Genomic DNA, 24,116 nt, shown 5'->3' with positions numbered 1-24,116 from the left:
GACCAAGATAGGATCAATCAGGGCCAGGGACAAGGTCAATCAGGGCCAATCAGGGCTAATCAAGGTCAGGGCGAAGGCCAATTAGGGCCAATCAGGGTCAGGGCCAATCAAGGTCAAGGCTAGGGCTAGGGCCAGGGCCATTAGGGCCAATCAGGGCCAACACATCCCAACCCGGGCCAATTAGGGCGGCAATGGGCTTGGCTTGGCCCTGTAGGGCTTAGGGCCAGGATAATAATCATTGGGCTTGAACTAGGGTCAGGGCGGGAATGGGCTCAGATTAGAACATAGGGATGGGCTTGGGATTACAAAAGCCCGGCCCAGCCCGGCCCAGTTGCAGCCCTAGATATATTGCGAAAAAACTCAACTCTCTCGCAAAGCCCAGTGGCCCATCCTAACTTGCCAAGTTCATAACACAATTGGCCTTTATTCAATTAAGTCCACGGCCTATCCCAAATATGAAACTGAACCCCTAAGCAGCCAATTAATCTTATTCAAGCCCAACCCAAACATTTCCCTTCTAGCTTGGCCCAGCCACACCCTTTTTTCCCAACCAAAGCCACCCCAACCAATTGATAAGTAAAAGGATCCCATCCTGATGACGGGGGAGAGTGTTGTATTCCAATTTGTTGATCTTGCTAGGCTAGTGCGGTTGAAATGGTGGTGCCCAATGTTGAATGATTTCAATTTGTCTTCATTAAATCTCAATCGCTTTAAACAGCATATAACCTTTTTAAAAGTAAAAAATCGATCTCTTTTCTAAGCGAACCAAATCACATTTTGAACAGCTGAGATTTAATGTAATACTAGGTGGTGACCATCTAATACTAGACACCAGAAGCACCACCACATCAACAGAATTAGCCTAGCAAAAACCCAAGGTATCAATCTAGAATCAGACAAATACGATCCAAAGCTATCTCTGGTTTGCAAGAAATAGATTGGAAAGAAAATGAACCCACTGCAATAGCAAATAAGCAGGGTGTTTGTATGATATTATTTGCTACAAAAGATGGAAACTACATATCTTTCCTTGGGTAGAATAGAACCTAGACATTAAAACCATGATGTCATGCGGATCAATTACATTTTTATTTTGGGAAAGGAAAATACAATGTATTTTGTCAGGCCAAAACATGAAAAATGGTTGAAGTAAAATTTTTGAGAGCAAAATAAGAGTAAATAGAGAGTAAGTAAAATACAATCTTGTTTTACACTGGTTGTGCACACTAGGAAGATCTCATCCGTCTGTCTCTTTGTTTTACACGTAGTTGAGAAGTACGGTGTTACACGCGATTGTCTGATCAATTATTTGTGGGGACTAAAAGATATGTTTCTCAATTACTGATTCATCCCCCACCTTCACCCAAATCATCCACCACACTCGCCGTGATGGACCTACAGTGGGATTTATCAATCGATCTGCTAAACCCTAATTTAAAAAGGGGACAGCAAGAGAACGTCTAGCAAGAAGTAAAATTCATCATGGGGAAGAAATATCATGGTGTTTCCCCTTCTATATATCTATATAGAAAACAGTATACAATGTAAATACAAATTACAAACAAAAGCCATTCCACAGACTACTACAATGAGGATACAACCATTACAAGACTCGCTTCCCTCTTTATTTTTCCCATTATTTCTCTTTCTATACCAAATGTGATGTAATCAAGCAAAATACGACGATGAAGAGGATGTGTCTGCCAAGACCTGCGGGTACAGACAAGCCACCACACAAAAAGGGGGGGGGGGGGGAAAGCAAAAGGATCAGGGGAACGAAGAATAATCGAATAAGGGGCTATATAAGAGGATGAATTAATATCCATATACCTCAAGTTGCTCCTCACTAAAAGAGTCCTTTTGAAAATTCCATGTATCTGCATGAGTTCGCCGGAACTCTGCAACTGCCTTTGTAACTGTCGACTTCACAGGTGATGGTTCCCCAATAAAACGGGCCAGTAAGGTCACATGCTCAGGAAGCCAACTGCAGCAAACAGAAAAATAGTTAAATGGCACTCTCCAGAGTTTCAGCTATAGAAGGATTTTTTTGTCTACTCCTGAGACATGAAATGTATATCACTACAAATTGTTACCTACATACAGATCAACCTAATATGTGTGGGTCTTGTCAACATACTGTTCAGGAGACCACCTCTAATAGACAGTTAGACACTGAGGAGCCTATAAGCTCTTACGTTTAAAGTCCCAACATCGAAATTTGTACAGCCAAAATGAATAGGAGATAAATGTGATGGCCTAACTATTGACCACCTCAGCACATCATGTAGCAAGTTTCAGCTCAGTAACCTAACACCAAATGGAAAGACATGCTACTTGTTCTCCATCTTCTATTTTAAACACAAAATTTCAGCCCCACATACAGTGGAAAAGACCAGTTGGGAAAACAAATATAATAAATCAACCAGGGATGGTGCTAATATGGGCCTAAATACCGGGTAGAAAACCTTCCTGAGAATATTTTTCTGCCCATCAAATATCATCACAGTTAAGATTGTGCTGTTAGGGGTATTTGCCATGCCATGACCATTCAAAACTAGAGAATTTGTATAGACTATATACCATACATGGATGAATGCCTCCAGGTTTTTCTCTTTCCAGCGGAGCGGGCAGGGGGGGGAGGTCGGGTTGTTCGTAACTCCCACATGTCGAGACATACAAGAATTCATGCATCTATATGTATGTATATATATAGACAAACATAATGTCACATACTGGGAAATTGATTAACACCCACTAATTGAGTACTGATATATTGTATACCTGGGCATGTCATAAGGCACAGACAATACAGAAGCCACCAGAGCAAGGACTGCACCATGTATAGAAGCTATGGACGGACCAGGGCTCAAATTTCTGCAGATTTAAAGCATATAATATCAAAAACATATGTGAACTAACCCATTTCCAGGAAAGCAAGCATAAGCAATATTCTTTTGCTAGATGCATTAGTATATTCTGAGACCTATAAATGCACCAATATTGCCCTAAACAAAATAATTTGGCAGATGCTGATGGATGGGTGTGGGTATCCACTTCAGAAAAAGAAGGATGGTTGATATAGGCTTGGAAGTGGATAAGTTGCACTAGTAGAAAGGATATAATGAAAACAATAACTAACCTGAAAGGATTTTAAGTACTGCCCTGTTAATTAACAAGATGATGGAAAATGAAGTCATTTGTTCGGTCAGGTGTGAGGACCAAATGTATCGGGAACAATGGAAAAAATGCACAGAGATGTTAAAGGAATATCCAAAAATATTGGCTTACAGTGAGAAAAGGCCCGAGGGTCTAAGAATATTGGGTTGCAGTGAGATGAGGCTTGATCACTCAAACTAGAATAGAGTTTGAAAGGGGGGGGGGGGGGATTTACCAAGGCCAAGTAATTGGGAGGGCAAGTCAGTTTGAACTGCATTTACCCGCATGCATTGGAATATGACAAGCACCATCTGGGCAGCCAACTATTTTATTCATCCATGTCTATCATTACCAAAGCATCAACACAAAGGTCACAATCGCACCATAGACAGGTGGCCTTCAACCTATATGTATTGCATGTCAACTTATATGTTTGCCTATATGCATGTTTGGAAGCCTTAGCACAGAAGCAGACCAGAATTTATATATAAATAAAGACTCAGAAAACACAGGAGTCAACCTTTTCCTCTGCTTTTGAATGAAATATGCATCAATTAATGCTCTATCACGGAAGTCTCTGGCTAGGTCTTCATCTCCACCTTTCATTAAGCCTGCAAGAACTCCAGCAGCATGCTCCCTCACCTGATCCAGCAAGGAACCAGTAAGAAAAACTCCTCAAAAGACTCCTAAATTATTAAGCTATCAGTGACTGCAACTGCTTGATTGTCCTCTTGCAAGTATAACCATTGGAGGTTCATCCATATCACTAGGTGCAAAAAAAACACTGCTTCAAGTTGAACCTTTCATCCATTAGAAGACCAATCCAGCAAATGGCATAATTGCTCTATTAGCCCAACAAGGAGTTGGTACACTCAAGATTCAGGCCACTCCTTGTCTTTGACAAACTAATCTAATCCTGTTTGCAAAATGTGGCCCGTTTTTTCTTTCTCTGTTGGTGGTGATTTTGGGTCTATCTTTTTTGAATTTTATACAACCATGTTTGAATGAAGTTATTTTTTAGGAGAGAGAAATTTTCACCAGCTCTCGAAACCACAGGACCATCACTAACCTGGCACCAAAAGGAAGTTAACAAACAAGAGAGTCCTATTTATAAGGTTAGAAGACACTGGATAACTCCAAATAAAAAACACAAACCAATATTCTTTCTACCAAAAAACCACTAACCCAGTACGGATGCAAAAAAGCCCCCAACTCCCAGAAGGAAGAATGCAGGCAACATAAATCGATTGGTTTGGAATTTAAGACAGTTCAATGAATGAGAACCAATTTCTTGTCTCACTACTCAAGTACCATATCAGTTAAAAATCCAATCCTGAAACTTACCTCAACTTGGTTGTCTATAAGTAGCTTCTCAATAGTTTTCCAAATTTGGCGCTTTTCCTCGCTAGATAAAATATAAGTGTGCCTGTAACAAAGAGAATACAAACTCCACGACCTTACTTCACTTTTTATGTAAATGGCACAGAGGTCATCCACGAAACCAGCAATAGCTCAAAAGAAAATCATTATCTAGTCTCCGTTACAAGTGAAATATGACTCATGATACTACAAAACTGTGGAACATGAAATGCAAGATCCATGCAGCCACCCCAAGCATTTAGATGGCATGAGGGAATGTCTTTCCGTGATGTATTGATGGGAAAGAGGAAGAAGAAAGAAAAGAAGAAAAAAAAGGCTAAGTAGAAATACAGACATATCCCAACAATCTAAACTATGAGTAGAATACTGAAAAGCCACCACGTGGTGTACTTTGCTGTCTTTCGCCCTGAAAATTCGTTCTGAATAAATGCAGAATGCAATACTACTTTTACATAGGAAAACAAGATTTGAATAAGCTGCAACATTTAGAAGAAAAAAAATGACATGTAGGTGAAAGTCCCAATAAAGTACCATACCTATACATGAAAGTTCGTAAATATGTCAGAGTTGCAGATCTAGTTCTCCAGTTGGGATCATTGGCTGAAGAAAGAATAATTGCTACAACTTTTTGGAGATGTGGTTCAGGGAAGATCCTCCATTTCAATAACTCAAATGATGCCTTTGCTGATGTTGATAAAATTTTATTCGATGTTTCCTTCAAGAAGATATCAAAATTTTCTTAGACCTAAATGTATAATAACCAAGTATTTCACAAAAATTAATTTCCAGCATTCATGACAAAATCGTCAAGGAATAATTTCCATGTTGTTCTCAAATTATATAAATTCATTCTAGTGTCATAGGCAAGAAGCTGAAGATCTTTATCCATAAAAGCAAAAGGAAGCTGAAGAAAAATAAGAATATACTTTAGAGAGTAAAGCACCATCGAGTTCAAGAAAAAACTCCACTTAAATTTCAGTACTATTAAAATGTTGAACAATCTGGGGTAACTACATTTTATTAAGAAAGAGTTCCATTAGTTTACTGAATAATGAAAAACAACTAGAAATAAATGACCTCCAAAGCATAATTCTAATTCAATGAATAATTAAAGACAACTAGAAATGAATAACATGCGGGAAAAAATAAATTAATAAAGAAACCAATGCTTCAACAGAGTTGCCTGTGAATGGCAAACGAGAATTCAAGAGAAGAGAAAGCATGCAGATCAGTCAGAAGCCGGAACAATAACCAAAACTAGTTCAGATCTTGAGAGCTTGAATTAGGGGATTTCATCAAGCTTTTCAAAGGGTTACTCATAGGGCTCAAAGTGAGCTTCTATAGACCTAAGATGCTGGTCCAGATGGGTATTAATCAGCCAACCCAGAAAGATCTGCAACTCCTGCAATTAAATGTCCCTGCTGTAGAACCTTGACTGAACCATACTGGTTTCCATCGAACCAACTGGGCCAAGTCAAACTGGTCCAGCAACTCCTCTAGAAGGGTAAAAAAAGAAAGGTTAAAACACTGTTAACATGAACATTATCATGGCCCCTATTTTGGGTCATAATGACAATATTATTGTAAGATTTGATCAGTCACGCTTGCATCTGCAGTTTTGGAAGACTGAGGACTATTAGATTTTATCAAGTTTCTATTTTAGTATTTTCCTAAGTTTCTAAAGTTGGTCTATTTTAGTATTCATGCATGGGGAGTCAATTTTAGTATTCATGCATGTAGCCAATATATGAAGCTTAGTTTCTAATTTTTAAGAATAGCACTCTATAAATATGCAATAGGGTGTTCTCAACCAACAGATTCTATAAAATTGATCAATGAAGCTTTGCTTTTTGTTATTCTCTTGTCTCTTCCTTAAGCGATAAGAAGGGCAAGGACCTTGGTATTGAGAGCTCGATACCTAGTGTTGAGGAAAATAGCTGTGCAAAAGATGAACCACCTTTATCCCTTTACTTTCTATTCCTATTTCTGCCGTTCTTCTCTTGTTTGAATTTAAACTAACTAAAGACCAGCATCTGCTGCTGCTACTGTGAAGAGAACTTGAACGCCGTTGTTCTTCTCTTGTTCGAATTTAACCTAACTAAAGACCACTATCTGCTACTGCTACTGTGAAGAGAACTTGAAGGCTGTTGTGAATCTGAAACCATTCAACTGCTGAGTGTATGCTATTGGTGATCCTGCCAATCGATTTGCTGCTAAGTTGAGAATTAACTACCTGCTGAAGCCTACACTTCGAACCAGTCCACCTTCATAACTGTGAACAATCTTAAGTGACTAATTTTGTCCTTATTCTATTTCTATATTTGTAGGTTGTTGGGACTAAGTCATCCTTGATCTTAGTTTTACATAGCCCCATAACAATAGCTGATATGTGTAATATAGATCATATTGGTCCAGCCCGTTACTAACCTAAAAAGGTGATCCACCAACAATAATTATTAGAATCATGAGGAAGAAACACCAAATGTATTAACAGGATGTTAAAGTGCAATAAAAACCTGGAAACCCAATAAACAAAGTGAGGCACAACCAAACTATATTTTTACATACCTTCAAAGAAAGAATAGGATAAAGAAGACCCACAAGTATGTCTAGTAAATAAGAAGATCTTCCAGACTTCAAAGATGAGATAACAAAATGGAACATCTGCATATGAATTAGAGAGAGAAAAACCAATTAGATTATTAAAGAAATGTCCATAAAAGATGATGTTCCAGCTTGAAATCAAAGTAAAATAGCGTACCGTTTCCATCCACTTAATATCTTCCCTAGAATCATCATTTGAAAGTCCATTTTCATAAGTTATCTCTATTGAATTTTCCGAATTGTCAAATTGGCTGGAATTCTGGATATTTACAGCCACTTCAGACGCTTTTTCTATTAGAAGCTTATGCCAATTTTCCCTTTTGGATGAGTTTTCTATATTAATTTTTCTCTCTTCAGTCTGAAGAGGTGTGAAGGATTCACAAAGGCGAACGTTAGAGCATAACACAGAAAGTGCAACTCCAATAGCTTCTCTTACCTGCACAGCAAAACGTGCATCAAAATCAAAACTAGAATTGGTAACTAACAGAGATTCCATACACTCAAAAGACCCTTAAAAAAAATAAATAAATAAAAAAAAACAAAACAAAACAAAACAAAACAAAAAGAAGAAAAAAATCTCATAAAAAACAGGAGCTTACTAGAATACAGGAAATACAAGGACGATAAACCATTTTCCGTATTTGAATATGTCAAAACAAATACCACGAAATAGCGAATCAAAAAGTAAATAAAACGAAAACACTCTGAGATTTAACGTGATTCACACCCGAATGCGGTGTGCTACGTCCATGGGCAAAGAGGAAGAGCTTTTCCTATGTAGAAGTACAGAAGAAGATCTCGCAACCAATCGCTAAGAACGGCGTTACAAGAACTCTTACCCAAAACCCTAACCAAAAAATCCCAAATCTCCATCATGTGGTAGGCGAACATAAGATTCATATCTATAGACGCCAAGCGGGTAAATGGGTCAATCGCTTCCACTACATATCTCCAAAAAAAAGGGTCATTCGGGTTGCCCACCAAAAAATGTCGGTGCGGGTCCATCTTCAAAATCGGGTGCAAGAATTCAGGTCACAACATAACAGAATAAATATTGGATGTAGCATTAGCTTACATTTCTGGTTTCAAAGTAACTTCCAACACAAATTTCTTCAGGAATATTCAAGACGATCTTATTATCAGTAAGAATAATTGGTTATGGAGCCCCACAAAGCCGTGGAAGGCTTAACCAGTCATCAATACAATGAAAAGAAAACAGAATCATATTGTCTGAATGTTCAAGGTTCAAATTAAAACAATAATCACCCCATGTAGTTCCTTTATTTTCACAGAGTCCAAGAACCCTTTGTAGTTCTGGCTCTGATAGTCTGATGCAGCAACTCTCTTGGAGAATTCAATCCAAAATGGAAGCCCATGTTTCAACAGAGCAAGTTTCAGCCCAAACCAAGAACTAAGAAGCTTTGGTCCGAGAACAAAGCTCTTTCAAGCACGTACATGTGAATGATTGTCAAGTGAATAATTTACTGCAGTGAAGAAGGCCATCTAGTGATTGTATTTCAGAAGTGGTCAGGACATGTGATCTTTTAAAGTCTTTGACGGATCTTATTTTGTTAAATTACGTAGTCCCAATTGGTTTGTTAAGGTAGTGCAATTCAAAAGACAATTGGACTTTTCCAACTTATCAGATCTCTCTCTGACCAGACAATTTGTTTTGTTGTTATCCACTATATCTGTGTAGCTGTTTATTGTTTCTAACAGTTATCTTTACCTACCCCCCCCCCCCCAAAAAAAAAAAAAAAAAAAAAAGACAAACAAGAAAAGAAGAAGAAAGAAAAGAGTACAGAAATTAGAAGTTTCAACACCATCCAAGATTTGGGACAAAAAAATCTATGCTTACTTGTGCAGATGAATAGCTCATATTGTTAAGCAACTCCTCCAACAGTTTACCATGAAACTCGATCTCTCCCAGTTGCATCTTTGGAGGGGAGATTTCTATTAGAACAGCTGACAGGAAAGCATACCGCTTAGCAACTACATTGGTGGCTACCGTTTGAGGCAAAGGACTCATTAAGCAATCTATGATCTTTTGCCTTAAAAGTGGACTCCCTTTTCCATGTTTTCCTTTTCCAGTGGCTGCATAACGAATGCAAGCTGCCCACTCAGGTAGAGATTCCACTGATGGTGCTTGAATGATCTTCTGCAGTTGAATCACTATCCAACTGTCCCATGCTTCCGAAAGTCCATTAATATCAGAATGCAATACTCCAGCCAATGCTTCGGCAGCAACACATTGCTTTGACCTCTCTGTAGAATTTGAAAACTCTTCAACCGAAGTTTTCAGCGCCAATAAAACTGGCATACCACATTCTTGAATCAACCGTTTAAAAATCCGTGCAAAGTTTGAGTAAAAAGTATCATTTCCAAATAAGGAGATCCAACTAGGAGTCCGAGGCCATAAAGCTGTAAACTCAAAGTAGAAACGGGTGATTGATTTATCTGCTAGGCTTTGGAAAGAAGTTCCATGATTTCCTCGTGAAGATCCACTTTCAGCATCATTGATTATGTGGACATGAGAAAGACTGTTCAATGTATCATGAAAAAATCCCTCTTGCTGAAATATTGGACTCAAAACCTCTTCAAGGGAAGATTTATTATTTCCCTTTGAAGAATGATGCAGTTCTTTTGCAGCCACTTTGTACGGTGATTCTTTCAATAAGGTATTCAGAGCAGAGATTGCAAGTATCCTAGTCTGTGGAAGCTGACTCTTTAGATTTTTCAAGAAGTGACCTGAAAAGATTTTAAATAAACATATAAAGCAAGAAAAATAGAAAGCAGATCAACCAAGGATTAATGCACAAACAAAAAAAGCATTCAATACTTATAGGAAATAACAGAAAAGAAAGCAACATACAGTAATCCTTTAAGCCAAAGGCAGTACGAAAAAATGGACACTAACCAGCAGTTTCACCCGTGATTTTTGATGACAGATTTGTGTCACTTCTAGAAGCCATAGTTAACAATAACAATACTCTGTTGGCCATTAGATTGTACCTGGAGGTTAAGAAAAGGTGCTAGTCTTTTAAAATCCTCCAAAATAAAGAGGTATATGCATGCATGGATCCAGAAGACAGATTAAGAGAAAGGGAAATAAAGAAGATCCAGTTCAGCCCGTAGTCAAAAAGGCCTCTGTAAGCCTCTTTTTTTTTTTTTTTAATTTGTGAAGGCTGGGCTGTGACGAAGCTGAGAAGGAAGACTTTCAAAAGGCTTTTAACATGCTCATAAGTGTGTCATAAAGGGGAGGATTCGCAGCTCAAGGAATTTAGACTGATTAGAGAATCAATCCAAAACTGGTGTAGTGGGTTAGAAAGTAATAACACATATTGACTCCTTACTTTTTACAAATGTTCATTATCATATTATTGAAAGAGCCATGTTTTTATAGTTGTCTCTGTGAACAGCTACCTTAGACCATTCAAGCAAACGGATGGGGTGCACTTAAAGAGAGTACAAGAAAAAAATTGAGTACCTGCATTCCCATGCGCAGCTAACATGGCTAATGTAAAAATAAAGGAATAATAATACAATAAAATCATCAAACTATCAGACCCTGCTAAATGCAGGAGCCATGCAGACTGCACATGACCCCTTTTTTCCCCTCAATCAAACTATCAGTTCTCCCCCACCAAAAGGGGGGGGGGGGGGGGGGAAGAACACAATCAACGGACATGTGAAGCAGTGATCTCATAACTTCAGATTTGATGCTGCCCTAAGTTGAAAAGATCATGATGTCACCCCAAAAAACAAAAGGTTAGAATCTGTTCTGAAGAACAAGTTAGACCTTGTTTTGCAAAGAGCCCTCCCAATCACTTTTTTTTTACCAGTTCGTTTTTGAGAATGAAAGAATGGTCCAATTTGCCAAATGCATTTTGGTCGTTCTTCCATTCTCGGAGAACAATAGAATACCTAAAACAGTTCCTTAGCCCTTTACCAAACGTGTACTAAGAGTGACCTAGGCCTTCTCTGCATTTATTAACCAAGGATCCAAAACACATTAATGCATTACAGTTGGGTTTGGGAATGGTTCTTAAGGATTCATCACTCAATGGCAACAGTGTAAGAATAGAAAATGCTGGGAAGATGGCTCTCAGAAATAATTTACCTCTCATCGGGTAGGCCTGATGTTCAAAACCTCTGTGAACATCCCCATTTCACCAGGAAGCCAAGATTGGTGAATTCTTTGGTGCATGAGTAAGCCAAGCTATAGCTTGAAGGTCCTTATGTAATTTTAAAAGCCTATGTTAGCTCATGAACCTCTTAGGTTGAGATGGGGTGGAGGAGGATTTTTTGGGAATTGTCATCTGAAGAGTCACTGTTTTTTGTTCTTGTACTAATTTTATCTCGCTGTTCTAATAAAGTTCGAAAATACTCATTATAAGAAGAAAAATGCATTCCTGTTGCCTGCACATGAAATGACCAACATGCATTTAAAAGATCAGATGCTATTTTTACACAGATCGGTCCACTAGCCTTCGTCTAACATGGGTGTGATAGACAATCAAACTGAAACATAAATATGCCATCAAAACACAATAAAGGAAATACAATAACCATTACCGCCAATGCAAGCCAGTGGTGTCAAAGCTCATTGAAACAATCTGAGAAACCAAATCTTCAAAGTTTGGTTCATCTGAATGAATGTCTGATGTCCTGAAAATGCTCCTGGAAACTCCAGCAAAATGGATATTGTATTTGACAAAAAGCTGTTAACAGTCAACAGTGTCAGATGACAAAGAAATGTAACAAATACAGTCTCCAATCTTCCTATTCAGGAATTACCTCATTGATTGCTTTCTGAGATTTTAATGATTCATGATGAGAGCTTCAAAGATTACATAAAAATCGATTAGTAACATAAAGATTTTATGAGCATGCTCACATAGATTAAAAAAACAGCTGTAAAGCTGACAGAGTGCAAACAGCTTATGTTACCTTGCAAGAATACCTAGAAGAAATGAGGAGAAGGCCTTTGGATCCTGATATATCACCAGAAAGAAGCAGCATAAGTAATACTTTACTCACTTAAATAACCATTTCCAATTTTTACTTCTTCCTAGAAAAATGATAAAAAAAAAAGTATAATAAAAAAAAACACTACCATTGTCAAATGCTTGAGAACAGTTTGTGTGGCCAGGATCGAGCAAGAACCCAATACTGCATGTTCTGGTGAGCTTGGATTGCTTAAGTTCTCAATCAGGGTGAGAACACACCTTGAAATCAAAGATGGCCAACGCTTGAGAATCTTTACGAGAGATTTCCCTGCATATCTGGTGACACAATCAACTGCCATATTAGATTCAACAATAAACTGCATTAAGAACCAATAGCACCCACCAAGTAAAATAAAGCACAGAGAGAACTAGTCAACTCACAGCCGGACAGTTTCATAGCTGTGCAATGATAGAGTGAGAAGATTTTCCATCAGAAGAAGTGCATGGTCTGATGGAGATATATTCCCTCTAGTACGATACAGATGGTATGATGCTTGTGATGATCTCCATGTATTATGCATGTATGTTTTGTCAACAAGTGCCCACCTTGGCCTAAAAATAGATGAAACACATGAAGAAATTAACTAAATGGGATGTGTACTTCAATTGTACATATAAAATTATAGTATAAGGACCCTCACCGTCTCTTTCCTTGAGAATGTGATGAAACAATAAAATTTGTAGGTGGCTCTATAATGGCAGCAGATTCCAATTTCCAGGCTTGCCTGTGATTTGACCATTCATCATATTCCAAGCTTCCTGTATGATCAATTTCAGAAAGAAATGTCAAGAGAGTAAAACAAGAGAAAAATATATTGAATATCAGCAACAACTATGATATAGTGTACCCACAATTCTACTTTATTTAGATACACAGTGTACTTACTACATAGTACATACCATAATTCCCCAAAGCATCTATTATACGGATAAGGAGTATCAAAAGAATGCTATCATCTGATCTTGCCTCCAACAAGTATCTGTCAGTAATGACAGATGAGGTCAGCAAATTGGAAAAAAGAAGCAGAAGGCCACCCAAAGAGGATAATGGTCATTAAAAATTACTTGCAAGTCACATGTATTATTTCAGCAGCTTTCTCCCGAAGTTCAGCACTGCCAACGGTTGAGCCTGAGGCTCCAGCAATTAGGAAAGGGCAACCTCGATCTTCAGATCCCCCATCCCTAAAGGATGGGCAGAAATCAGGCAAGCAAGACAGAACACCTTGCAGTGAAGAATCAATACGTAGAAGAGTCACCTTCAAATGCTCTTTTTCATTTCCTGAGCAATAAGTTCCATCAAATTATCAGATACAAATACTACTTGAGAAAAAAGCCATATATAGTAAATTTTATCCATAGAAATAAACTAATTTTGGAAATCAACCTATTTGTTACACATTCTCCCTCAAATCTTTCTCACATATGACAAGAACAACATCAAATCAAGACAAATCATAACAGGAATACATGAATCCTGTTATGCACTCTGATCCACACTTGCTTCTCAGTCACTGAGTCAAATGTGACCCTGTTCTTCTGGGGTCTAGAACTTTCACAAACTCTATCACAAACTATGACACAAATTTATATTACCAAAAACACATACTTCAGAAAAAAGGCCGTCTCCATACTCCGTTAGAACCTTTACCCCTCTAAATCAGATGTCACTTTGTTACAAGTTCAAGTATATTACATTTATTCACGAGGAAATAAATTCTACCACAAGAGGAACTGTTGGAAGGGAAAATATGATGTCCACCTGGATCAGAATGAATTTTGGTCCGACATATTTGAAGAAGATCATCTAAAGCTGACTGTAAATGCAGGTTTAACAGTTCATTTGCAAACAATACTTCATCATTGCTCGGGACATGCCACTTGGGGCTCAATAGCTGTTCCTCATTCTGATAACCTTTAGTGCTGATCCATTCTTCTAAAATGGCAGCATCAGGATGACGTGAAATGCACCTAGATATCCAGGAATTTGTTTTGTACACAAGCAGTTAAAAACTAGGAGAAAGAAGAAATCTGAAAGACATAATATGAAAGAGATCTACATACTTATACTGGTCAACAGGGTAATAAAGAATCAGGCTTCCAAGGAGGGATCGCAGAACATGATCGCCAGCTCCATTAACCTATAATATGAGATGGAATCCTTATAGCAATATGAGGTGCAAGAGTTACTAAACATCATTCTACAAGCTACACTTTTATCCTACTGAGAAAGAATGCAGAAGACTTCTAACACCACAAAAATTAGCCACATGCACAATACCTTCCAAGATGGTGCTTCAAAAGCAGACAAAATTACTTCTTTCAGTTGGTCCTTATATCGGAGAAGCACTGGACCCCCATAACTGATGGCAACTGACAATATTTTCAGTTGATAATCAACAGCTGTTTCCAGAGCTGGAGAAAGTGTTGGCTTTGCCTGCAAAATATCTAGAGTTTATCAAGTTAATCGAAGTAAGACATAGAAGTGGGCCAGGAAACAACTTTTCAAAGATAAACCTTGGTCGAAAGTGAGGCGTCAGAAAGTCCTGTTCCACCAAAACCAGTAACAGGTGTTCCTTTTAAAGAGGAAATGATGGACTCCAGCATTGGTTCAATAAGCTGAATAGCTGCCTCTTCTGGGTTTGCATGAACACAAGCACAACAAAGAAGTCCAACCTCTGAAATAGCTCCAGGAAGAATATTTGTCTTGACAAACTTCGAGATTTTCTTTAAAGCCTGTGTATATTATAACAAGAAGCTCAGTCAAACAATCCGAGAGCAAGAAAAGGGGAAGTTGGGAAGGGGAGATTAAAAGTCTTACAAGTAAAATCAAGTGATAATGTATAAGAATTAGCAAGCAGATAATATAATAAAAAATAAAATAAAAACCTGATTATATAAAGGCTTTGAAAGCTTTCCAAGTAAGATTTCCAGCATGCAAAAGTAAGAAGGGCCATCCTCAACCAAAAAAGTTCCTGATGTTGCTGATGTCTGCATGCCTTCAGTTCTGGATACAGGTGAACAACACAGAAACAATGAGAAGATAAACCTGGGGAGGAAACTAAGAAGCAGCCTAAAGCGATGCTGCTCACAGAACAGTGCCCGGCTCCAAGTGCATGAGTAAAGAAAATAGACGACACAAGAACTCATCAAGCCAATCAGAAAAGTCGATGGTTGCCATAAACAATGACCCATTTTCATTATCATCCAGCGAATATATCTGCAAAATAAGACAGGTAAAAAGAAGTAATTTCCCTACATATTACAATTTACAAGCAATAAACATATATGGCAATCATAATACTCCTCACTTACATTGGAAAATACAGAACCAATCAATTGCATGGTTGCCAAGGTCTTCGGTGGATCATTAGCATCCATACCAAGCAAGGCGTTGGATAATGAAATCAGCAGAAGATCAGTGAACATATCAATATTACCAAGATCACCTATTTTTGACGAGGAAGACGAAAAAGATGCAAGAAATAGTGCACGCCCAGCAAATGCTACTGATGTGACTGCAGTCTTCAACTGATGAGTTGCTGTCATCTGACCAACATACAAGATCCCAGAATGAGATAGTGCAATGAGACAAATAGAATTAAAAGAAAATAAACCATGTTGTGTTATTAGTTTGCAGAGCTAGATATGAAGTACTAACTACTAACATAAGAAGAGAAGAACCGGAGATTACAAGATTAAATACAACCAAATATTTACTATGAAAGTAAACTCTAGCAATTCTAAATGTATGAAAAACACAGGCAGCAATACTACTTACTGTCTCCAAGGCCATGTGGAATCGAGATGCTATAAATGGAAGCACCAAAGAGGGCTCTACATATGATAAAACAGATGTTGCCACAGCAACAGTCTCCGCAAGAGATTCATTTTTGCTGTATTGACCACGATCAATTAACTTCAACACCACTTTAACAAAAGAAGCTCTTTCTGATCTTCCCAGATACAGCTCAGCCTGTCTCCTTTCATCCATGTTCCTGTCGCACTAATGCTTCAGTAGGAACAACATAAAGCTTCCCAAAAAGCATCGGAATGTTAGATATCTCGTATCTTTATAGATAAAGTACTCACTGTTGCTCATGTGTAAGACGTTTTTGGAAGGTAATTACTAAATACCGCAAGAAACGCTCTAATGAGTAAGTCCAGTGACCACCATTGGATGGATGGTAATACCTACACAGTAAAACCGGAGTAGACATGACCTTGACTGAAGATGCAAATGCTTTCGAGAAATTAAGAACTAAAGAAATGCAGGGAGACAAACTGTTCTAATAGGTTGACCAATTTCTCAAAATATTCTTGTGCCGAACTCCCAGGCTTTAGTAAATAAACCTGTCACAGTTGCCAGTTATAGCGAACATGAATTTCGTAAGAACCATCCAAAGTATCATATAATTGCAAATACAGCTAATTAGTAGTTACAAGGCTACGTACTTCCCTGAACAAATACTAGAAAGCATAGAAAAGACCAGATAACCTCTTACAATTGATTTAGCAATGGCCTTGGCTGGAATGACTGCTTTGTTGGAAAACAAAAACCTAGTATTTCTTGGAACATCAACAGAGAAAGGGTATGTACTTCTTCCATTTGCAACAGGAACCTGTAATACCAGATCGCTAGTTGGCATCTTATTGTAGTAGATATCCAAACAAAATTCAGATGACAATTCCAAAAGACGTTTCAATAAATGCACCACAAAACAATAAGAAGATGCAACAAGAAAAAACAAGGACAATAAGAAAAAACCGCATGGTGCTACCATAAACCTGGATCAGGGATCCAGAACACGCCACTGACAAAATTGCTCCCCCCCCCCCCCCCCCAAAAAAAAAAAAAAAAAGAACACACCATTTGATGCAAAAGTTATATATGGTGAATGCCAAACTATCATCAAGGCTCTGCTTGGTTGGCTGTAAAAGGTAAATTAATGTACAATTCAAACTATTTTAAAATATATATCTTTTCTATCACTACAATCAATTATTTTCTATCCAATTAAAAAGCATCCATAATCATGACAAGTTGACAAACCGTTTTACTTTACTTTTCAACCAAATGGACAAAAGACATATCTAGGGCACTTTCAACTGCTATCTAAAATGCAGCTTTTCCTTATGCTACTTCTCTCCTCCCTACTTAAAATACAATACATTGATTGTTTTTACATTTAACTAGACATTACCCCAAGTAAATTCCTTTGACAATTAAGAAGCAGGAACTTAGCTCTGGGAAATTCTGGCTAACTAAGCAATTCAAAACAGTAAGAACATATACATTCTCTCTTAACTATGGCGAAGAATCAAAAGGAAGTTTTAATCCAATATATAAAATGACAACCACATTAGCAATAGAAACAGTGAAAATGTTTAAACCAAACAAATCCTACAAATTTGCATGACTACATAAGTAACTTTTTCAGCAAAGTATAAGAAATATTAATAGAAAAAGATTTAGCGCTGATCATATAAGAATTCAAGTTGCTCAAATTGATTAAAGAGACAACTACATATGAAATCATAGTTTCTTCAAAACATGGTAAAAAGATAACATATCAGAAAGAAAAGACAATACTGTGACACATCAAATGTGAAATTTTGTAACCTCACTGCAGTTACCCACAAATGAGTAAGTTCACATAGGAGAACATATTCAACTTCATGTCCAGCTCCATTGGATTGCCATGCATCCAGATAATAAACTTTAATGCATCTAATCAAATACCATACCAACCTCTCATCTGTCAAAGTAATATGGATTCACCCGAGCTCGAAAAGCAACAAGATCATAGCCTTAAATCAACTATATGGGGATGGCTACATGGATACTAGTTCTTGAAGTAGCTCTATTCTAAGTCATAGACCTAAGCTAAGCATGTATTTCCTCGCCACCTCACTAATGGTCCTCCCGCTGACTCTTTTGGTCACCTCAATTTGAATTAGGTCACTCCTCTGCACTGGGGCATCAGAAAACCTCTATTGAATATGGTCATGCCAACCTCAAACAGTCTCTTGAAGCTTCTACTAGATCAAAGCTACAACCAATCCAGCTCTAGTATGATCATTATTTACTTGGTTTTTCCTAGTTTTGCCACACATCCATCTCAATATCCTCATCTTTGCCTCACTTGGATTTTTCATGTGACAATTCTTAATTGTCCAACATTTCACACCACAAATCATTCATTGCTGTTTGTCTGATAATACAACAAATTTTTTAAGCTTTACAGGAATATGCCAAGCAAATGATACACCCGGATGCACCTCTCCATTTCATACATCCTACTTTTTTATTTATTTAAAATAGTTCCCAAATATCTTAAAACTAATCACCTTGTGGAATCTCCCTCACATCAATTGCACCACCGCACTATCTATACATTAGTTCTATGATGGCTAAAGTTACATACCATATACTTTGTCTTGGTTCTACCAGTCCTACGACCTTTACAATGTTTATCTCCATAGCTCCAACATGGCAATAGCCCCTGCTTTCATATCATCTACCAAAAACAATGTCATCCACATAAAGCACACACCGAAGAACCTAGTCTTGTAAGTTTCTTGTTAAATTATAGATGCTAAGAGCAAACGAATAAGTACTTTACGCTGATCCTCGATGTAACCCAATAAAAAATGGGAATTCACTATCTCAATATTACTGATGCTAGTCACAACAACATCCCAAATATCTTCAATTGTGTACACATACTTATGACACCTTTCTCTTCTCCATTTATTCCAAATAAATATTAGGACTCTATCACAGGCTTTATCTTGGTTAAAAAAGACCATCCAGAGATCCCTCTTGCCCTCTCTATATATTTCCACGAGTCCTAACTCCTAAGTCAGAAAGTAACTTTCAGCATGGATCTTTCTGGCATAAAATTCAAATTAGTTTTCTTAAAAAATAGTAGCTTCCTTTCTCAGGTGGTTTTCAATGACCGTCTCAGATAACTTCATTGTATTACTCATCAGTTTTTTTTTCCAATACAGATACTGCAACTCTGAATGTCACCTTTATTTTTGTAGATCGGGACCACAATACTTCTCCATTCATCTGCCATTTCCTTTGTGGCCATAATGTTGTCAAATAGCTTGATAGCCAAGATAAATCACACAATCCTACACTCACCCACCAACCTCACTTCTAAGTTCTAATACTAAAATGGTTGACATATCCTGTCTTTCTTCCATTTATTTTAGCTATTCTATAGACAACTTTTTCCTACACTTTGCATTTTACAAAGAACTACATATTTCTTCAACTCTGTTTATATCTTCTTAGCTTCATTGTTTTGGAATTATGTCTTTTTAGATCCTTAACCTAGGTGTAGAGCCAAAACTGAATTGGCCTATTTTCCTTAAAATCAACCTAGGGTTGATAGATATGGGTTTTGGGACTTTAGTTTACAGGTTTCTGTGGTCATTGGACTATTCTGTGGACCCAAAAGTTCAGTGTATAGGCCAAATACGAAAATAGGTGAACTAAATAGTTTAATTGGTCTACTTATGTACCTTAAGTTACACGGCAGAATATTTTTTCTTATCTATTTATTACAGTTCCAAGTGTCCTAGTCTAAGTCATTTATTTTATATTTCGAGTTAAAGTCCAATTAGAAGATTCAACTACACTAGAACTTCAAACTTGTTATAATAAAGAAGCACCTCCATCGATGATAAGGCACCAAACATCGATACCATTAATAAAGCTTCTCAGTTCAAGTGTCGCTGTGTTTGTTCAATTTGGAAGTCCAAGATTGAAGAATAATTAAGGTTTATGGTGAAGTCAAACTTAGATTATCCCAACGACTGAGTAGAGAGCCTACATACACCATCTCCATTCAATCCAAAGCTTCACAAGGCTCCCCCATCCAGGTACTTGGCAGTCTACAGTACATTTCCATTACCATAACACACTTATTTATTTATTTATTTATTTATTTGAATTTTATTGAATTTTTGAGGGACCCCCAAATGAAAGGTCAGATATATACCAATCTAAATGTGAAATGACACACTTTTAAGTACATCATCTGATAAGCCCCTAATCACCAAGGTGTACAAGAGAAAGAAGAAGAGGGACTACATGATGCAACCTACAGCTACTACAGGGGATACAACTGAAAAGAAGACAGCTGGCAACACCCAATTGGACAGCAGCCACTAACTTGCTGTAGACAGAGAAGCAGAAGGGATCATCCAGTTGGCATCAGTTGAATGGCTGATGCTGGAAGAATTGGTTATGCGTAGGAGTTTGTTAGGATTCTAAAAAAGTATGTAAGGGGGGAGGAAAAGAGAGCAGCCTGAGAGCTTGCTGGGGAGAGGGACACCTCTCGGCTGGGGAAGTGAGTATGTAAGGAAGCTGTAGTTCGTAATGGTAGACTACTTGCTGTCTTTTAATTCCAAGAAATGAAGCTTCAATCATAGATAACAGTATTGTATCTTTGATGGAGTTATCAGTGTCATTGAATGAATAGATAATTTCTGGTTGCTGTATTTGCTGGTTCTATTCCAATGAATGAATATCTATATTGTTATCACTTATCAGTAAGGTTCTCGGTAGGATTCAGGGCTGGTTAGATCGAGTCTTATCATCATCTGACACACTTTTAAGTACATCATCCTCCCAACCCTAGTGGCCTTAGATTGCAATTTGACCATATTCCAACCACCACTTTCAAGCTATAGATATTTCCTTGAATTTTTTCATACTCCCTAAAACCCCCAAAACGAGAACCCTTGAATCATTTAGTTTAATCATCCAAAACTCAACCAAACTTGGGGAATCATACCCACATATTATTACCTAAATTTTGTCACAGTTTTAACCCATTCTAACAGCTGATGTAACCAGGATTGGCAAGCATAGGGCAGTACATAATTTAGGCGCAAATTCAGCCAACAAACATGCGGCACCAAGAGCCAGCTGAATTACCTAAGCGCATTTTGGTCATTTACCATCCTGTTGAGGCCGGAGTAGTCTAGTTAAATTCTCATCGATGTTTGGAATTAGATTCTATTTTTGTTTTGTCAAATGAGTTAGTAGTTAAGAGTCCTGATGTATTTAGGAGTCCATGTAGGAATTCCATTCCCAATTGGATTCCTTGTTTAAGTAGGAAGTTTACTTGTGCAAGTCTCTTGTTAGGAGTACTGCTCTTCTAGTTGCTAAGTAGAGTTTCAAACTAAGAAGGAATTCTACATCATTCCTTTTGAGTCCTAAGTAGTCTTCTTTGTTCTGTTGAGTCCTTATTTTAAAACTACCTTCTTGTATGGCTAAAAACAGTGTCCTCCACTCTTGTAATTCATTACACTGGAATAATAAAATTTGCAAAGAATTTTGAAGGAGATTGGAGTCATGGGTTCCAAGGAGGATCCCCACGGCAGAGTACTTGAAATTTTCTGCAGTTTCTTCAATCATCTTCTTCTTCTTCTTCTTCTTCTTAGCCTGCGGCAGCTTGGAGACAGCATCTACAGCAACTTTGAGTGACCAGTCCACTCTCCCTTCAAGTGAGTCCAAACCCCAGCCCCTTCCCTACCCCAATCCACTCTCCTACAACCCATGCAATCCTCCCCCTTCCTCCCTATATCTTGTGGCATCCTCCCCATTCCCCAAACCCTAATTTATCTATTTCCAGACCTAAACCCATTGCAGCCCTTTCCCCTTCCCCCCAAGACCCCATGGTTGAGTCTTGTTCCATCCCTAGCCCTTCCCCCCATTCCCTTCACTCCCCAGGACCCCCTTCCCCCCATTCTCTCTCCTTTTTCTTCTTTTCCTCTTGCAGCAGAATCTGGGAATTCCAGAATTCTTGAAGTTCTGTAAATACCCTAGGCCCTAGTAAGTGAATCCATCCATAAGCCCCTCACCATTTACATACTTCATTAGGATTACCCTCCCATCATTCAACCCTAACCCTAGAAAACCCAGAATTACAAAAAACCCTAAATTTACAAACCCTGACTTCGGAAAATTCTGCACAGATTATTTTCCATTAATCTTAGACTTAAACCTAGCCTGGCCAAACCCAAAACCCCTCCCCTACTAACCCTACCCCACCCCCCACACACACAAACACACAAAAAAAAACCCACCAAGATCCAGGGTTTGGAACTCAAAACAGCCATAACAGCATGGTGCACAGTGCATTATCAGCCACTGTCCACTGTGTTTTGACCTAAAACAGCAAGGTATTGAACCCTAGATTGCCTGCTGCTTCCTAGAAAAGATCCTATCATTGGCCTGTATTTCAGGGTTACATCAACACCTATAGACCCCAGTTTCCCATCTCAAATAATTTATCCCATATCTCCATCAGATGAGTACATATCCTTGATACCCTTTGAAACCTAACCTGTTTCCCCTAAAACTAATCCTGACCATCCTGTTTGTGATTATTAAGTCATTCTATATTAACCAAACCATCCTTACTAGAAAAATCATCCCCTCACAGCCCATATCACAAAGACCCCCCCCCCCCCCAAATTGCCCATAACCAAAATTTCAAGGAATGCTTTCTTGGTCCCATATATTGGTTCTCTTAAAGATCTTGGAAGACCTGACCCTCATTCAACTGAACCTACATCACACCTATTTAAACCTTTGCCATGTCATAAGGCTGTTTTTTTTTTTAAGTCTTGATGGCTGCTTGAACCTCATCAACCCGAGTCCCAGCACCACATTTCTTTAGGGGCATGATATACCTTTCAATTCACATAGGACCTGTTTTGCAACCTTCTTGATAATTGATATATATACATATATATATATATATATATGCTCTTGTCCCATATCATTTTAAAGCCTCCCTCAAAGTATCATTTTCCTTGTTTGAATACTTCATCAGCAATGAACTCTAGGACACTCTCCTGTTAATCCTCACTACCTTACCTTGGGGAAATAGCATCCCCCAACTTAAGATTCTGCACAATGAGGAACATATCCAGGATCACCAATCCAAGCTCAGTAGTTAAGCTCTCCCAAAGTATTAACCTTAAAATCCTTAAGAAAGGATTTTCCAAACTTTCTAGCAAGGAATAAATATATTTGGCTGATATATTACCTACATTTGTCAGTGAAAAGATAGTCCTCTCTCTTTTCAAAGAAGGTGTACACAATGGATAAATCATAAGCTACTGCAATGACCTGTGACCCTCTTACCTTTCTCCAAGCCCATGGCCACCATGTTCACTTCATAGCTTCTACAATCTCTCACAACATGTCCATTCATATCAACTATTCAACAATCTTTTCTTCCATTGTTCAAACCTTGTGTGGATCCATCCATGTATTCCAAAACTGTAACTTACTATTTTCAACCAATCCTACTCGAGGTGTGTAAGTACTAAACTAATAATTATAACGACAAACCCTTGCTTTGACACAAGCTTGATGGATATAATCCTACATACAGTTCATCTAACATCCACCATATTCTTTAGATCTCTATGCACTACTAAACCCATTCCACTTTTATCACTTTTATCTCCCATATACCAAAGTTTAAAAGTCATCTAACACCTTGAAATAGAGCACATAACATGATGCATATTAATAACAATGCCAGAAAAGGGCGTCCCACCACTCACACAAACACATAGGGTACACAACCATGTGAAAGGTTCTATTAGAAATAACGACACCAAATGAGAATCTTGTCAGGAATAATATGTGCTTCGAGGATGATACAGCAAATCAAGCAACTCAAATTGGATAAGGCAATGAAAAGTGATGATAGCACACAAAGGAAGAAGACAGTATTCACCTCAAACATATTCAAATATCGAGTGAAAAGCACTGGCAAGAAACATTCCCAGTCGATAAAGCTGAGGTTCTTTATACAAATAGCAATAACGGCAGCCCATTGACTGTCCCAGAATAGGCAATTTGGAATGGAATCCCACAGATCGATGCATTCTTTGATCCAATCACTGCCATGGAAAGTCATAAGCCAG

General features: G+C 38.0%; 1 protein-coding gene across 1 annotated transcript in view; it reads right to left on the bottom strand.

Moving 5' to 3' along the window:
- Window positions 1-1,468: 1,468 nt before the first annotated feature.
- Window positions 1,469-24,116, bottom strand: part of PA200 (proteasome activating protein 200) — a 34,172-nt gene continuing 11,524 nt past the window's right edge. Inside the window, exons 6-35 of the mRNA XM_089140865.1 lie at window positions 23,927-24,092; window positions 16,652-16,768; window positions 16,432-16,499; window positions 16,239-16,340; window positions 15,928-16,144; window positions 15,462-15,695; window positions 15,239-15,366; window positions 15,036-15,153; window positions 14,664-14,882; window positions 14,428-14,583; window positions 14,211-14,287; window positions 13,909-14,117; window positions 13,215-13,428; window positions 13,050-13,129; window positions 12,791-12,908; window positions 12,531-12,701; window positions 12,257-12,425; window positions 12,091-12,134; window positions 11,938-11,980; window positions 11,716-11,861; window positions 10,058-10,152; window positions 8,999-9,888; window positions 7,298-7,576; window positions 7,105-7,200; window positions 5,073-5,251; window positions 4,501-4,582; window positions 3,677-3,798; window positions 2,782-2,874; window positions 1,831-1,984; window positions 1,469-1,710 (exon numbers count right to left, since the gene is read on the bottom strand). Coding sequence (XP_088996991.1) covers window positions 1,669-1,710; window positions 1,831-1,984; window positions 2,782-2,874; window positions 3,677-3,798; window positions 4,501-4,582; window positions 5,073-5,251; window positions 7,105-7,200; window positions 7,298-7,576; window positions 8,999-9,888; window positions 10,058-10,152; window positions 11,716-11,861; window positions 11,938-11,980; window positions 12,091-12,134; window positions 12,257-12,425; window positions 12,531-12,701; window positions 12,791-12,908; window positions 13,050-13,129; window positions 13,215-13,428; window positions 13,909-14,117; window positions 14,211-14,287; window positions 14,428-14,583; window positions 14,664-14,882; window positions 15,036-15,153; window positions 15,239-15,366; window positions 15,462-15,695; window positions 15,928-16,144; window positions 16,239-16,340; window positions 16,432-16,499; window positions 16,652-16,768; window positions 23,927-24,092 — 4,828 coding nt within the window. The 3' untranslated portion in view covers window positions 1,469-1,668. The remainder of the gene's footprint in view (window positions 1,711-1,830; window positions 1,985-2,781; window positions 2,875-3,676; window positions 3,799-4,500; window positions 4,583-5,072; window positions 5,252-7,104; window positions 7,201-7,297; window positions 7,577-8,998; window positions 9,889-10,057; window positions 10,153-11,715; window positions 11,862-11,937; window positions 11,981-12,090; window positions 12,135-12,256; window positions 12,426-12,530; window positions 12,702-12,790; window positions 12,909-13,049; window positions 13,130-13,214; window positions 13,429-13,908; window positions 14,118-14,210; window positions 14,288-14,427; window positions 14,584-14,663; window positions 14,883-15,035; window positions 15,154-15,238; window positions 15,367-15,461; window positions 15,696-15,927; window positions 16,145-16,238; window positions 16,341-16,431; window positions 16,500-16,651; window positions 16,769-23,926; window positions 24,093-24,116) is intronic.

Source organism: Hakea prostrata, chromosome 11 (assembly GCF_041222555.1).
Source record: "Hakea prostrata isolate BN-2017 chromosome 11, UWA_Hpros_2, whole genome shotgun sequence".
Lineage (NCBI taxonomy): Eukaryota > Viridiplantae > Streptophyta > Magnoliopsida > Proteales > Proteaceae > Hakea > Hakea prostrata.
Note: the sequence above shows the minus strand (reverse complement) of the source record. Positions and strands in the feature narration are given on the sequence as shown.